General features: G+C 50.2%; 3 protein-coding genes, 2 long non-coding RNA genes and 1 other non-coding gene across 9 annotated transcripts in view; 1 reads left to right on the top strand and 5 right to left on the bottom strand.

The window, feature by feature from the left end:
* Positions 1–875: 875 nt before the first annotated feature.
* LOC113215902 (longitudinals lacking protein) overlaps positions 876–14,129 on the top strand; it is a 129,848-nt gene continuing 116,594 nt past the window's right edge. For all 4 annotated transcript variants that reach the window (XM_052266646.1, XM_052266644.1, XM_026435565.2 and 1 more), the window contains exons 1-4: positions 876–1,032; positions 1,718–1,894; positions 2,065–2,791; positions 2,876–2,944. In XM_052266646.1, coding sequence (XP_052122606.1) covers positions 1,724–1,894; positions 2,065–2,791; positions 2,876–2,944 — 967 coding nt within the window. In that variant the 5' untranslated portion in view covers positions 876–1,032; positions 1,718–1,723. The remainder of the gene's footprint in view (positions 1,033–1,717; positions 1,895–2,064; positions 2,792–2,875; positions 2,945–14,129) is intronic.
* LOC113216206 (uncharacterized) lies at positions 5,801–6,888 on the bottom strand. Its single transcript, XR_008011043.1, has 3 exons — positions 6,625–6,888; positions 6,019–6,390; positions 5,801–5,939 (listed from the first exon to the last, which is right to left on the bottom strand). It is a non-coding gene; the product is annotated as an uncharacterized LOC113216206 (transcript).
* On the bottom strand, positions 7,586–8,419 carry LOC113215912 (longitudinals lacking protein, isoforms A/B/D/L). Its single transcript, XM_026435575.2, has 2 exons — positions 8,078–8,419; positions 7,586–8,001 (listed from the first exon to the last, which is right to left on the bottom strand). Exon 1 carries the CDS (start codon positions 8,386–8,388, stop codon positions 8,143–8,145), a length of 246 nt encoding a protein of 81 aa, XP_026291360.2. The 5' UTR covers positions 8,389–8,419; the 3' UTR covers positions 7,586–8,001; positions 8,078–8,142.
* Positions 9,186–9,985, bottom strand: LOC127749262 (uncharacterized). Its single transcript, XR_008011040.1, has 2 exons — positions 9,750–9,985; positions 9,186–9,557 (listed from the first exon to the last, which is right to left on the bottom strand). It is a non-coding gene; the product is annotated as an uncharacterized LOC127749262 (long non-coding RNA).
* On the bottom strand, positions 10,086–11,215 carry LOC127749259 (longitudinals lacking protein, isoforms A/B/D/L-like). The gene is made up of 2 exons (XM_052266691.1): positions 10,914–11,215; positions 10,086–10,402 (listed from the first exon to the last, which is right to left on the bottom strand). The coding sequence occupies exon 2, from the start codon at positions 10,383–10,385 to the stop codon at positions 10,158–10,160; it is 228 nt and encodes a 75-aa protein (XP_052122651.1). The 5' UTR covers positions 10,386–10,402; positions 10,914–11,215; the 3' UTR covers positions 10,086–10,157.
* LOC127749264 (uncharacterized) lies at positions 13,212–14,024 on the bottom strand. Its single transcript, XR_008011042.1, has 2 exons — positions 13,608–14,024; positions 13,212–13,535 (listed from the first exon to the last, which is right to left on the bottom strand). It is a non-coding gene; the product is annotated as an uncharacterized LOC127749264 (long non-coding RNA).

The following is a 14,129-nucleotide window of genomic DNA, read 5'->3' as shown; positions in this document are numbered from 1 at the left end:
AGATAACTTATACCATGTACTAAAATGAACACAGTTTTGGGGCGAACGCCGGTCTTTGTACAAAAGTATTGTATCACAAAATATACCACGCCCTTCCAAGCTCTCCATTCCTCTGTTCAATTTTTCAATTCAGCTTAGCCTTTTACCTTTTGACTTGGCATGGTTTGGGTTATCTCAAGAGAATACATTAAATTAAATAAATGCCGGATGTACCCAAACGGGGCATAACCACAAGCTCTAGGACTGTGTTTGTGAATGAGTGACAAAACATGACAAAACATTAATAAGCAGCACTTGTTGGTGCTCAGTTAGTGTGCATAGTGTGTATAGAGAAAAAATGCGACTATGCACATCATCAATAAAAATCACGTGCAGTAAGGTAGAAGTGATACGCTGAGCATAGCAACCCTCGTGCTAAAATTTCGATCACATTGAAATTTGAACGCCATCTTTGAGCTCTCAGCAGCCTCCAGGACCGGCACGAGCGGACCGATCGCGCATGCGCACAGAGTTCACCAGCCGGCATACTTTCATATTTTCGAAATACGCCGATGTATCTCATGAAACCACATTTATATCTGTTAAGATTTTGCATTTCCGCATTTAGGGATGTTTGAAGGACCAGTTTGCGTTTAAATTGACGGTTAATAGCCAGACTTCTGTCTTGTCGGAAATGACGGAAGGCAACTGGGCTCTGGCCAATCACGAGTGATGGTTGGGAGCTTATTTGCCATGTGAACGAATTTGATCTCAACTGGACCTTAAGTCGATCGAATTTGTTAAATTTAAATCACGACATAAATTTAGAATCCATGAAAATAGTCACTCGGGGTAAAACCGACTTTTTAAACTATCTGTCTTGATTCCGACGAGATCCTTCACACGAAAGGGAGCATCTCATTGGTTGAGAAAGAGGGGTGGGGGGACCGTTTCGCGAAGACACCGCTCGGCTTTGCCATGTTCCTCACAACAACGCCAGCCCTCAGCCTGTGAACTTCGATGTGTGCTCATTCCTCTTGTCATCAGTGAAATGTAAGTTTGAAGTCTTTTCTTCTGTCTTATATCAGCCTTCGTTCGCCTTTTCTCTTTTCCCTGTCACTTCGTGTATTAAATTGGTCGAGTTCGTGACCGTTTTGGGTCGTTTCGCACGTTGAGTTCTGGAGAAAGCCCCGTGTGTCATGGCGGTGGCGTCCCCTCGTGTCCCGCCCTGCCTCACATTGTTCTTTTCAACGCGTTTGTACGTTTCCACACTATGTATCGGACAACTTCATTTGCGTTTTTAACGCGCTCTCACTGATTTGCACTACTTTTAAATTCATTCTGTCCTGTGGTTGCGCCCGTTAGCGGACCTGGAGTGCTCAGCTCATGTCGAGTAGAGTGGGGCGTCCTCCATACGGGGTTGTTCCTTGAAAGTTACGTTCTGCGTGGCTCATTGGTACTTCTGACTAATACAGTGGGTCTTCTGCGTGGTTTCTAGCTGTTATCGTAGCGAGACCCGGGGTGTGCCGTGTGAGCCTCGGTGGTCAAATGGGGTAGTGTCGTTGCTGAGTGCTGAGCTGTCGAGGGGCTACTTTCACCCTTTTTGTGTTACATTGGATGTTTTACTAGTTTCGTCATTTTTCTTCTCTCCCCTCTGGGTTTTTATTTTAGCGTAATTATTGGTGTAGGCCTGACCTCTAGTTTTTCTATCATCGCTAATGTGGCTGTTTTGTTGCAGGTCAAGATGGCAGATCAGCAGTATTGTTTAAGGTGGAACAATCACCAGACTACCCTTATTAGTGTTTTTGAATCCCTTCAAGAGCGAGGATGTATGGTCGATTGTACCCTTGCAGCAGAGGGCCAATCTCTGCAGGCGCACAAAGTCGTCTTGTCAGCATGCAGTCCTTACTTAGAGGTAAATATCTTTCATTATTCATCCCTTCAGGCCTGTTAACTCTATGCCCCAGTGTACTTTCAATGGGGCCTTGCGTTACGATGCTTGGCGAGGTGTTAATACTTGCTTCTTGAAAACTATACTTTGTCCTGTTTTCTTGAATCATGCTCATGCCGTTTTATTGTCTCCAGGATTTGCTGAGCAAGCACTACGACAAACATCCTATCCTCCTCCTGAAGGATGTCAAGTTCGAAGAGCTGAAGGCTATGATGGATTACATGTATCGAGGAGAAGTCAATGTAGCTCAAGACAAGCTAAATACATTCCTAAGAGCCGCCGAAAGCCTTCAGATCAAAGGCCTTTCAGATGGAGGAACAGATCCGCCTGACTCTGGAGGGACAGGTTCAATGAAGAGGACAGCAAAGGGTGCCCCAGTCTCTGTACGCTCTAATCAACAATTAACAGTTAGGACAACAAATTTAGCCGACGACAACTCATCAAGAGATGGAAGCGTCTCACCTAGTCTACGTAAACGAAGGAGGCGGAGAGGATCAGATGGTTCAGATCATGACAATTCGAGCAATGTTGCTGATGGGAAGCAATCATCAGCTGCAGCTGCCCCTGTAACTGGCCCAACTGTCAACAATGAAGACATGTTACCAACTGTGCCTGCGTCTGGTCCTTCAGATGATAATCTGTTATCTTCAATTTTGGAGAGTACTGAGACTGAAAATGCGACTGATAGTGGAATTACCAGTGCTAACAATACTGTGCCACTTCAAGAAAATGTGATAAGAGATAGGGACAATGTTCTTATCGAACCCAAAACTGAGTACCTGGATGACGACGCTCAAGACCTGCATTTGGATGATGACGATAGTATGTTTAGAGCTGGACCTTCACATGCTAGAGGATCAGGTTGGTTTCTCTCCCCCTCTCTCTCATGCCTTTGAAGTTGTGCTTCGTTTTCCTGCTGTACTAATTGCATTTACTTTGTTCCAGGGAATTATGAGGGTGATGATGGGGAAGATGTATACATGGCCAATCAAGATTCAGGTGCTAATGCCCAAGGTAAGCACAGGTATCTGTGTCTCACCACATTGCCCTTGTTAAAGAGGTTTTGCTCTATTTTTCTCAATATTTCTTCAGTTAAATTTCAGTTTATATTTGTATTTATTTTTGCACCTCTTTTTCAAGGGTAACAGCAATGCACTCGGGAATGAGGTCTCATTTTTTTATTTTTCATTAATTCCATTCGCCTGACTGCATTGCTGTTGCTCTGTTAATGGTTTGTGAATGTTCGTATTCATGAATCATTTGCAGAGTCTTGTAGTTTGAACCTGTAGCTTGGGATAGTCTTGTATTTTGGTGATGGTACATGGTGCTGCATTGTTCTTTGGGCTGAAGGTTGCATGTTGGCCTTGGGATTCAAAAGCTTTTTCTTGTGCTGTACATGGTCGAGTTGACCAGCGTGACATAGGCTAACGGGAGGGTAACAGTTTATTATTATGGGTTCAATGGTAAGTCTCAAGAGACCTTAACGATGGCATTACTTGAAGAGCAAATAGTTGCTGAAGATGGTTCTGCTGATTTTCAACTGGTTCCCCTCTGGCTCTTCAAATCCAGGATCTCATATGGTAATCTTTCTTTCTCAATCTTAAATCAATTTGCTAGTTTTGAGCTCCACATTGTCAATCGTGCTAAAATCAGCTATGGGTTCCTTAATTGTTGCTGTTTTGGTGTACTAACCTTTCTTTCTAGGTTTTTGACTGCATGACCCGAGTAATGGGTGGCTCTAGTTCGCTATGAACGAGCAGTCTCTTCAATTTTTGTTCAAGTCTCATTTGCGCTCATTTCGTTCTCCCCAAAGCTAATGCCTCACTTCTGAATTTTTAACTTTGCCTTACAATTTCTTTATTGATATTCTAACTTAATTTTAATTCACTGGAGCAATTATCTTGTTATCTTAATTTGATTTACTTTGGGTAGCAGGTGATATCTGTCTACAAGTTGCACATACGTCTCTCATGATTATTTCAGCGATGTTATAATGTCTCTGTAGAGGTGATTAGATTGTGGCTTGTCAGGGAGCTCGCAAATTGGTTGCAGCCGTGGGGACATTGACATGCTGATTGTAGGAATGAGAGTTCAAGTGTTCACTAGTGGATTGGTGTCCTTGCTAATCCTTTTCTTTAATTTTAAAGTGATATATTGTCTCCGGTTTCCTGGGGCACTAGCTTTGGTTCGCGTCGCGATCAAGATTTTTTTCCCCCTCCCCTGGCTTTCGTGAAATGAAGACGCCCTTTGAGGCATGAAGATCATTCAACCCAGTCTGTGGTCCGTGGCTCTTCATGTCTAATGTGAGTATTTTTCTATTAGGTTAAGATTTTCAAGAAAGGAAACTGTCACTTCACTTCCCATTTTTTTTTTTTTTTTCCCTTTAATTTGCCTGTGCTGAACAGTCCACATATTTTGACAGTCTCCTTTCTTAATGAGTGCCCCTGTAACCTTACACTGTTTCACACTCGGCTCATGCTGAAAACAACCCGCTTGTTACACTTTCCAATGGTTTTTAACCAGATATCGGGTTTACTTGATGCCAGTTTTATTTCGTTTTTAATCTCAAACATTCACCTGCCTGGCAACAAGTAACCTAATATTATATCCACAACACTAAAATTTACCAATGAAGATCGAAGACTGAAGATGTCAAGATTCAGCGAAACCTGCCTCAAGACAATCCTGTATTTTTGAAAAAATAAATGCCTAATCTGAATTTTAATTTTCTTTTCTATTCACAGCCTTCTTATGGAACCTTGGTCATAGCAATTTCAGTTTTTAAATTGATACTCATGGCGATCCTTTTCCCAATAGACCAGCTGCACTCTGCGCGGTCTTGTCTTGGTGAAGATAGTGGCACCTGATAAATTGTTCTGACGTAAAGTTTAATTTGCTATGATAAAGGGTTCATGAGAATGCCTGCCTATCTTTCCCTTGTAGACCAGCTGCACACTGCGCGGTCTTGCCTTTTAGGCACCCAAGTAATTTGCTCTGATGTTTTGATCATGAGGATGTTCGCATTCCCTCTCCTTTCAGACCAGCTGCACACTGCGCGGTCTTAACTTCTTGTTTCTGAATTATTTTTTCTCAAATTAACTTGGCCTTTATGATGGTGCTTGTCATTTTTCTAAAGACCAGCTGCCCACTGCGCTTTTTAGCGCCTGACAAATTTTATCTCAAATTCATTTTGCTTTGGGGATGCTCGCAGTCCTTTTACTTTTAGACCAGTTGCCCACTGCGCCCTTCAGCGCCTGACAACTTTTACCTCAAATTCATTTTGCTTTGAGGATGCTCGCAATCCTTTTACTTTTAGACCAGCTGCACACTGCGCTGTCTTCAATCGTGGCTCAATTTATTTAACTGGTTTAATATCAAATCTGTGTTAAGGTGGTTAAATGTCAAAGGACCAAATTGATATGCTAGAATATATTTAGCTGAAAATACTTCGTAGTTGGGAGGTCTCTCATCAGGAGCAAGTCAGATTTGAACAGGTGTCAGAGATGCTAAGTTGGGGATGATTGCACTTCTCTCCGAAAGATTCATTATAAAAGAAATGTAAGTTTTTATTGGGTTTCATTAGTGAAACGATTCATTCAAGAAATGATTGTCTTTATTCGAAACTGAAGACAGTGGTAGAACAACACAGAATTCATGAAAAGACAAGTGGGAGCCAGTTAAAACTGAAAGCTATCTTGAGAGAATCCGGGCATCAGTTGTGATGGTGCACTTGGCGTTGGACCTGGTGGCGAAGTCTCTTGTTTCCATTCGTGTTGGGATTTCATGTGGGATCTGAGGGCATGCTTGTGCTTCGTTCGGTGAGGGCAGTACGGGCAATGGAACTGAGGTTCCTTGCCACATTCGAAGCGCCTGTGCTTGCAGAGCGAAGGCTGGTGGCTGTACACTTTGCCGCAGTCCTTACACTGGAAGCCCTTGCCTGGGGGGCGTCGGACGGGCCAGAGTTGACCGTACAGCGAATGAGGAAAGTGAGCCGGGGGCCAGCCTGATCCTGCAACAGGGTAATGACAGAATTAGAGCGCAAGCAAGGGCATGGTGAGGAAGGGGCGGGATAGAGCAACCGAGCTCACTGGAGTAGGATGGGTTGCCTACCCAGCGGGCGGGCGGCTCGGGGTGAAGGGGAGAAATAAAACATTCAGCTCGGCCAACTTGGCGTATATTTGCATGTCAGTCAGTCGAGTCGTGAGTAAGAAGATGGCGCCTGAAGTTCCCTTTCCTCTTGCAGCGGTGTGGACAGTGCGGGCACTTGAACTGGGGCTCCTTGCCGCACTCGAAACGCGTATGGTGGGAAAGCGACGACCGGTGCAGGTACTTTTTACCGCATGTGGGGCACTCAAACTCGCCCCTGGGGCGACCAAAAGCAGGCCCGAAGCCCCCCAGAGGATCCATCGCCGGCTGCGCGTGGAGGCTGAATGCACCAAAATCCTCCGCTCCACTCCATCCTGCAAAATGACAGTAAACGAGTTATTAGCATGGGCTGTGATTAGGAGATTATTGGGACAGGATAATACTAAATATTTACACGGGATAAGATAATATTTGTTGTTTTTGATTGAGGTCAGATGTACAAGAAAGTACACACAGCGTTATTTTAATTTTAATATTAAAATAAGTTCTTTTTATTGTTTTGTATTTGAAAGAAAGCATTTCCACACTGAACTGAAAGCGGGCCTAACCGTTCTACCAACGACCCTTGGGTAGGGCCATGTTGTGGCTTTGACGTAGGTGGCGCTTTAGGTTGCCCCGCAGTTTGAACTTGAGCGGGCAGTAGTCACACGCAAACTGGGGCTCCTTTCCGCACTCGTAGCGCTGGTGCCCCTTGAGCGACGCGGCCCAGGAGTAACCCTTGCCGCACGCGCCGCAGAAGAACATCGAGGACGCCGCCGCAGCCCCGCCCCGTTGGGCGTAGCCGCTCGCCCCCGCCACAGACCTGCACGGGCCTGCAGTGAGAAAATGGGGATCAGAGCCCTGGCTGACTACAGCACAATTTCATAATTACGGTTGTCACTGTTGGCAATGACTCATAATCTAGGCACGCGAGCGAGAAACCAGCATAAGGTTAACACAAATATAATGTAACCATAACATTTTATTTTCCAAAGAATCCTTGCCAGCAGGCCGTCTTAATTGTATACATGGTATGTTTTGTGGTACAAGAACAAGGACCCTGGCAAGAGGGCGGCACCCGGGCCCAAGCCTCCTGGGCCAGCTTTAGTCCACTTTCTCTGCCTTGAGGCCCTTGACGGCGGCGAGGTGCCTGCTGCGGCCAGGGTGGCCCTTGTGGCTCTTGGGGACGTCCATGTTGTGCTGGCGCCGCAGATGGCGCCGCAGGTTGCTGACCAGCTTGAAGCGCAGGGCGCACTCGGGGCACTGGTACTGGGGCTCCTTGCCGCACTCGTAGCGCTGGTGGTCGCGCAGCCCCTTGGCCCAGATGTACACCTTGCCGCACTGCTGGCAGCGGAAGCGCTGCTCGCCGACCCGCTCACCCTCCACCAGGATCACGTCGGGGCCAGCAGCCGCTGCGCCCGCCCCTTCCACGAGACAAAAGAGGCCTGGTCAGAAAAGAGGGGGCGTAAGTTTGGACAGAACTAGACACTGGAGAAATGGGGGCGGGAGATTCCAAAAAGAGTCCAGAGGTCAGTCGGACGACATTTATTTTTAACGCTCACAATGCCACTCAGCAAGGACTCGTACTCAAAATAAAATAAATAAAATCTTAGACTAAATAGAGACTGGTGGAGACCAACAGTCTTAAGGGCGTTGGTGTTGTAGCAGCGCGCCGTGCTTGGACTTGAGGTGGCCGTAGAGGTGGTGCTTGTGGCGGGCGCGGTAGTCGCAGAAGGAGCAGGCGAACTTGCGCTCGATACCGCACTCCATGTTGACGTGGTTGCGGAGCGAGGGCAGGTGCTTGTAGGCGCGGCCGCAGCGCGCGCACACGAAGCTCCCTCCCGCCGCCCTGGGGCCAGCCCCCGCCGCGCCGGCAGCGTACCCTTCGGGCGCCCCGCCCGGCCACGCCGCCGGGTAGTCGTCGTCGGCAGCGACCCCTGGCCAGTCTGGAATCACATACACGCGCGTGGTTACGACTCCGAGGGCGGGGCGGACAGGACACACAAGGTCCAGACGACTGACATCGAGGCCGTCGCGGTGGCGGCCAGCCGCGCGCCGAGCTCGGCCCGCCGCGGGCGCCGCCGTTCTCAGGCGTTGTTGGGGTGCTGGGTGCGCAGGTGGCTGTCCAGGTGGTGCTTGCGCTTGGCCCGGTAGATGCAGTAGGGGCAGGCGAACTGCGGCTCCATGCCGCACTCGAGCTTCTGGTGGTTGCGGAGCGACGGCAGGAACTTGTAGGAGCGGCCGCAGCGCGCGCAGGTGTGCTGGCCGGCGCCCATCTGCGAGAAGCGCTGCTGCTGCCGCCGGCTGAGCCACGCCTCCTGCATCACGGCCATCTCCTGGCGCCAGAGCGTCGAGTCTGTCCATCCTGCGGAGGGAAAGCAAAGAGCGTTAGAGGAGGCGGCATTCGCACCCAGTTGCAGGGGTGGCAGGTCGGTCAAGAGCATGCAAACATATCAGTTCTGTAAGCCAAATCAGCTATTTAATTGGGCCATTTCAGCAGATAAAAATAAAATTTACAATACACGAAATTTCACAAAAACAATAACAGTGTCGATTGATCTGAAAATTTCGAAAATACAATTTTTGTATAATACGGGATATACATTTCCGCGTTCCGCGCACACGGCTAGGCTTGGTTATTGGGCCAGTCGGGGTGGACGTTGTGGATGCTGATCATGTGGTTGTCGCGGTGGTGCTTGCGGCGGCCGCGGTACGGGCACATGGTGCAGGGGAACTGCGGCTCCTGGCCGCACTCCAGCCGCAGGTGGTTGCGCACCGACGTGGAGTACTGGTACTTGCGGCCGCACCGCGGACACGAGAAGGGCGGCCCTGGCCCGATGAACGCCGTGGAGCGGTTGGCCATCGTCCAGCCTGCGGTCAAAGAGAAGCAGACGTTAGCGACAGAGTGCGAGGGCCCGGGCCGGGCCGGGCGAGCATAAGGGCGAGGCCAGAGGCGAGCCGGCCGGCAGCGCACTAGCGCCTGCGAACCACGGGGTAGGCATGCCCGCCGACCACGGCTGCGTAACAGAACTGCCTACCCACCGGGCGCTAGGCCGAGGGACCATGTGATCTGGAACAAGGTAAGCGTAAGCGTGCAAGGATGGGAGAGAAAAACGAACAAGGAACGCAGTTGAAGGAACACGCTTTATTGAACAGGACCAAGAGGCGGGCTAGGGCGCGGGCTAGGGCGCCTTGCCGTGGCGCGCCTGCAGGTGGTAGACGAGGTGGTGCTTCCGCTTGGCGCGGTGCGGGCACAGCGGGCACTGGAACTGGGGCACCTGGCCGCACTCGTACCGGCGGTGCTTCCACAGGCTGGGCTGGTGTCGGTACGTCTTGCCGCAGGTCGGGCAGCTGTAGCCCACGCCGGGGGTGGGCTGGGACAGGGCGGCCAGGTGGGGGTTGCCGTGGGGCCCGCCGCCGCCGCCGCCGCCGCCTGAGTAGCCGGGCTGGGCCAGGACAAAGGGCGACGCCTCTGCCGGCGGGGGAGCAATCTCGAACCAATCTGTGGGGCAAAATAAAGAGTCAGTCAGAGAAGCGGAAAGGGGGAAAGGGGGGGGGGTGACTGTGTGACCACACCCCGCGGAGGGACAGAGGTTTAGCTCGGCGACGCGCCGACCTGGAGAAGAGAAAAAGCGACAGACTGAGTGTTAGCACTATACCACGGCGCTGCAGCTGGTGCAGCCGGAGTACGCACCTGCAGGCGCTAGCTGCGCTCGCCCGTGCCGAGCACGCCGTGCACCACCGTCACGTGGCGGCGCAGGTGGCCGGCTCGCTTGAAGCGCTGCGGGCAGCAAGGGCAGCAGAAGGACGGCGGCTTGCCGCACTCGAAGCGCTGGTGCGTCCAGAGGCTCTGCGTGTGCTTGTAGGCCTTGCCGCACGAGCTGCACACGTACCTCATCTCGTCCAGCTGGGAGTCGTTCACCAGGCAGACTGCGACACGAGGAAGGGGCGTGGTTAGATCGACTGAGGTGTGGGGGCACGCCGAGAGCGGGGGTGGCGGGTGACAAGCGGGCTATAGAGACGCGCAAGGTGAGCTGGCAAGTTGAAAACCACTTTATTTCGTAGACATGGATCAGACAAACATAACACAGAGTTGTTCAGTTCACTGGGACCGGTCGCCGTGCTTGCGCGTCACGTGCAGCTCCAGGTGCTGCTTGCGCTTGGCCTGGTGCGGGCAGTAGGGGCAGGGGAAGGCGGGCGCCTTGCCGCACTCGAACTTGCGGTGCTTCCACAGGCTCTGGGCGTGCTTGTACGCGTTGCCGCAGTCGCTGCACTCGAAGCGGCGCGCCGGGTACAGAGAGTCGGGTAGCGCGTCGCTACTGTACAGCATCCACCGGGACCGGGTCGCTGCGGGGCACAGGCACAAGCGTTAGAGAGGGGCCGGCCGCGGGGTCAACCTTTACTAGTTTAATACTCTAGCATGTTTACTGCGGCATAAAAATGTACCGCGTAGTGGTCAAGCCGCACTGAACGAGTTAACATATTATTTTAATAACACCCGCACGGTGACGCGAACATCTATAAATCACCTAAAGTCAGAACGCTGTCTGCAGTTAACTTGTTAAAATGTATACATCTTTGCAAGTCCAATAACGTGAGCTTGTGTAAAAAATATTATAAAAAATCGAAAAGAGAATCACAATATTTATTCACAAACGCACAAAAATAAATAACTGTCTAAGTACAAACCTAAAAAAAAAAAAACAACACTAAAATTAGCATAAACGCAATCCATTTTATAAGCCCCCTCAAAATCAAGATAAATAAACAACTTTAACTAAAATTTGAACAAATCACACGCGATTTAAGGAATGCAAACAAAGAGCGAACACATTGGCGCAGCGCTCGCTGCACCTGCCTGCAATCACGCGACAAGGTTCTTGTGGTGGCGACCGATGTGCAGCTGCAGGTGGTGCTTGCGCTTCGCCTTGTGTGGACAGAAAGGGCACGAGAACTGGCGTTCGATGCCGCACTCGTAGCGCCGGTGTTTGGACAGTGAGGACGGGTGTTTGTACACCTGGCCGCAGAGCGCGCACGGGAACTTCTGCTGAGGCTCGTGCTGAGCGTCGTGCTGAGGGTCATGCTGAGGCTCTTGGAGTGGTCGCCCCCTGCGCCGCGTGCTGTGGCCGTGCTCCGCGCCGGGCGCCAACAGCCACCATTCTGCAACACACACTTGCCGTTAGTCGCGCCAGACCCCAGCCTAGCGGTCCTGGGCGTGCATGCGGCGGATGTGCAAGTGCAGCGTGGTCTTGCGCTTGGAGCGCTGCGGGCAGTGCGGGCACTTGAACTGGGGCTCCTTGCCGCACTCGAAGCGCAAGTGCGTGTAGAGGGTGGGCTTGTGGCGGTAGCGCTTGCCGCACCGCTGGCACGCGTAGCTGCCCTGACTAGGTCGGACGAAGTAGAAATCTGGAACACGGAAACCATAAAGTCAGATGGGAGTTTAAAAAGAAACGGCAGCGGTCTGCGCCATTTCAGCCTGTCAATCTCAGGGTAGGCCAGCCCGCGGTACTCGGGTGCGTAACAGAACTGCCTACCCGCCAGGCGCTCGCCTCAGCGTGAGGATCTTCTGCGGGGAACAAACGGACACAACTAGTACCGTGAAGTAGGAGATATTTTATTCTACATCGGAAACACGAAAGACTACAAATGACCTATACACATAGAAGCAAGGAAAAAGAGTTGACTAGGAGCATACACATACATAATGAGATAGTCTTTAGGCAGGACAAAATCAGTGGGTTACACATTTCTGAGTAGTAAGAGACACTTAACAGTGTGTGCTCATAACATATCAATACTTTGCAGTCAATAGGATCCCCAACTCTGCTGGTCATGAAAAAGTTATGGTCATTGAGAAATTGAGGGAATGGCAGTTATTTATACCCTACTTCTTAAAGGTAACGTTAGTCAGTTCCTGAACGGAAACAAGATGAACACATTGTACAAATCAGACTATAAAACGTGACAAGTTTGGAACGGTTTGACTAGAAATTTCATTTAAGTCTATGATTTCTGCTACTTAAATAGAAACTTAGTTTCATAAGACAGTCTATTTACATATGTACTTATAGATAAATATTAGTGAACACATGTTGTGGTATCCATCGGTCAACATACCGACCACAAATAAAAACACAATCTGCGTCACAAGGAAGCAGCAAAACCAAACAACTCACATAAGATACTAAAGACTTTTACCCCAAAATGAGGCTATGCACAGATACGAGATACCAGCACTTGATTAATTTTCGTCAGTAATAGTAATAATAAAAATGGTAAGTATACATATATCATACTTCACACAACGCCAACTTAGAGCTTCCACAGTAGTGAAAGAGTCGGGATATGAAAAGCTTATCACAATGAAGGTAACGCTTTCAACTTCGCCAAGTGATTAAGCGCATTGATATCACAACACATCCAGAAATGTTCAGTTTAACTCCCACGCCATTGACCACAAAGGCATGTTGCGAGGCGGGAAGCGGTCATCACACACAGCACTGACTGAGGGGTAGGGGTGACCTGGGGACGACGGGCGACAAGTTGCCTCAGTCTGAAATCAGTCTGTTTTTACAGTCGTTTGTACAGTCAGGAGTTACGAGAAACCCTTTAGGAGAGGCCCTTGGTCACCAGTGCCACCCCTCAGTCAGTCTGCCCAGCCCCTTGGCCCGGCCCGGGCGTAGCCGCGCGGGAGCTACTCATATCACAAGAGGAACTGCGTCAAGTCGATGGTCGGCAGCGATGTCCTGGGGAGGGGCACGGGGGGTTCCAGGGTCGGTGACGGCGCGGGGGACGGGTCGTTCCAGCGTCCACCGTGGTAAGAAGGCCCCCGGATCACGGACGTCGCCGACGATGAGGTTGAGTGCGGCCGCGGTGCGCGCGTTGGTGCAAACGGCTTCACGTCGTCGTCCTGGCCGTCGTCGTCGTCGTCCTGCTCGCCCAGGACAGTCGGCAGCACCACTGGCAACGAATCAGCGCGCCACACTGTGGACAGAAGAGGGAGACTGTTAGATCTAATGCAGTACCGAAAGGGTAAAATATAAAAAATCTACTAGAGAAAAATAGTTTTCTAATCTAAGCATTCTCAATACTGCCCTTTGAGGGACACAACTAACATGGTGTTGCTACAAGCAGCTGGCTAAGAAAAGGAGGCAAATTTGGAGTTTGCTTTCATATTTATTGCAGACCAGAATGCCACCACGCACAGTATTCCCAAGCACAGGGCATCGGTATAATGCCGTGAATGTGAACAGAATACGCAGCGTTACGAGCACTAATTATATAGGACCAGCGGAAGGGTGCTTGTTGCGGACGTGTTTCTTGAGGTTCTCCCGGAGCTTCGTGCGGTGTGGGCAAAAGGGACAAAACTGGAGAGGCTCTCTGTTGCACTCGTAACGGATGTGCCTCATTAGAGACTTGTTGGAGTTGTAGGACTTGGAGCATAGAGTGCAGACGAACGCTTGGATCAGAAACTCCGAACCTGGAAGCAATGTAAGATATTAGAAACAGTTCTTAAAAAAATATAAAAACTCACGCCAAGAGCAAGTCGTACTTTGGGACTCGGCTGCGACATACCACTTACAAGTTTTCAGACTTTGACAAGGTAAATGTTATCTAAAATTCAGATCCATGTAGGCATTTGCTAGACATTAAAGACATTTATTGCTCCAAAGAGGAGGAGTTTCAAAGTTTACTGTACATAGGACTGGACATAAAACGAGACATAACAAACAAATATTTGAAACTGGGTGTAGGACCAGTTTTTGCACAATCAGTCTTCAGAATGAGCCAAAATGTCACGGGAGTCGGGAGTCAAGAGTCGTCGGCAACCAGGCCGGGATGCAAGCAGGCGAGGGCGGCGGCGGCATCCCGGCACTGAGCGGACCTGCGCAGGTGGCGGTACATGGACCGGCGGTACTTGTAGTAGTTGCCGCATACCGGGCACACTGAGTCGCTGCGACGTGTAACTCCTGCAACAAGCGCTCGCGTCAGCACCGTGCGGTAACAGGTCCACATAACGAAACCCACACTTTAGATGCTTGTTAAGAGAGGAGGGAGAAGGGGGGAGAGGGGG

The sequence above is a fragment of the Frankliniella occidentalis genome, unplaced genomic scaffold (assembly GCF_000697945.3).
Source record: "Frankliniella occidentalis isolate FOCC.00 unplaced genomic scaffold, Focc_3.1 Scaffold41, whole genome shotgun sequence".
Classification (NCBI taxonomy): domain Eukaryota; kingdom Metazoa; phylum Arthropoda; class Insecta; order Thysanoptera; family Thripidae; genus Frankliniella; species Frankliniella occidentalis.
The sequence above is the reverse complement of the archived record's forward strand: the minus strand, read 5'-3'. Positions and strand labels throughout refer to the sequence as shown.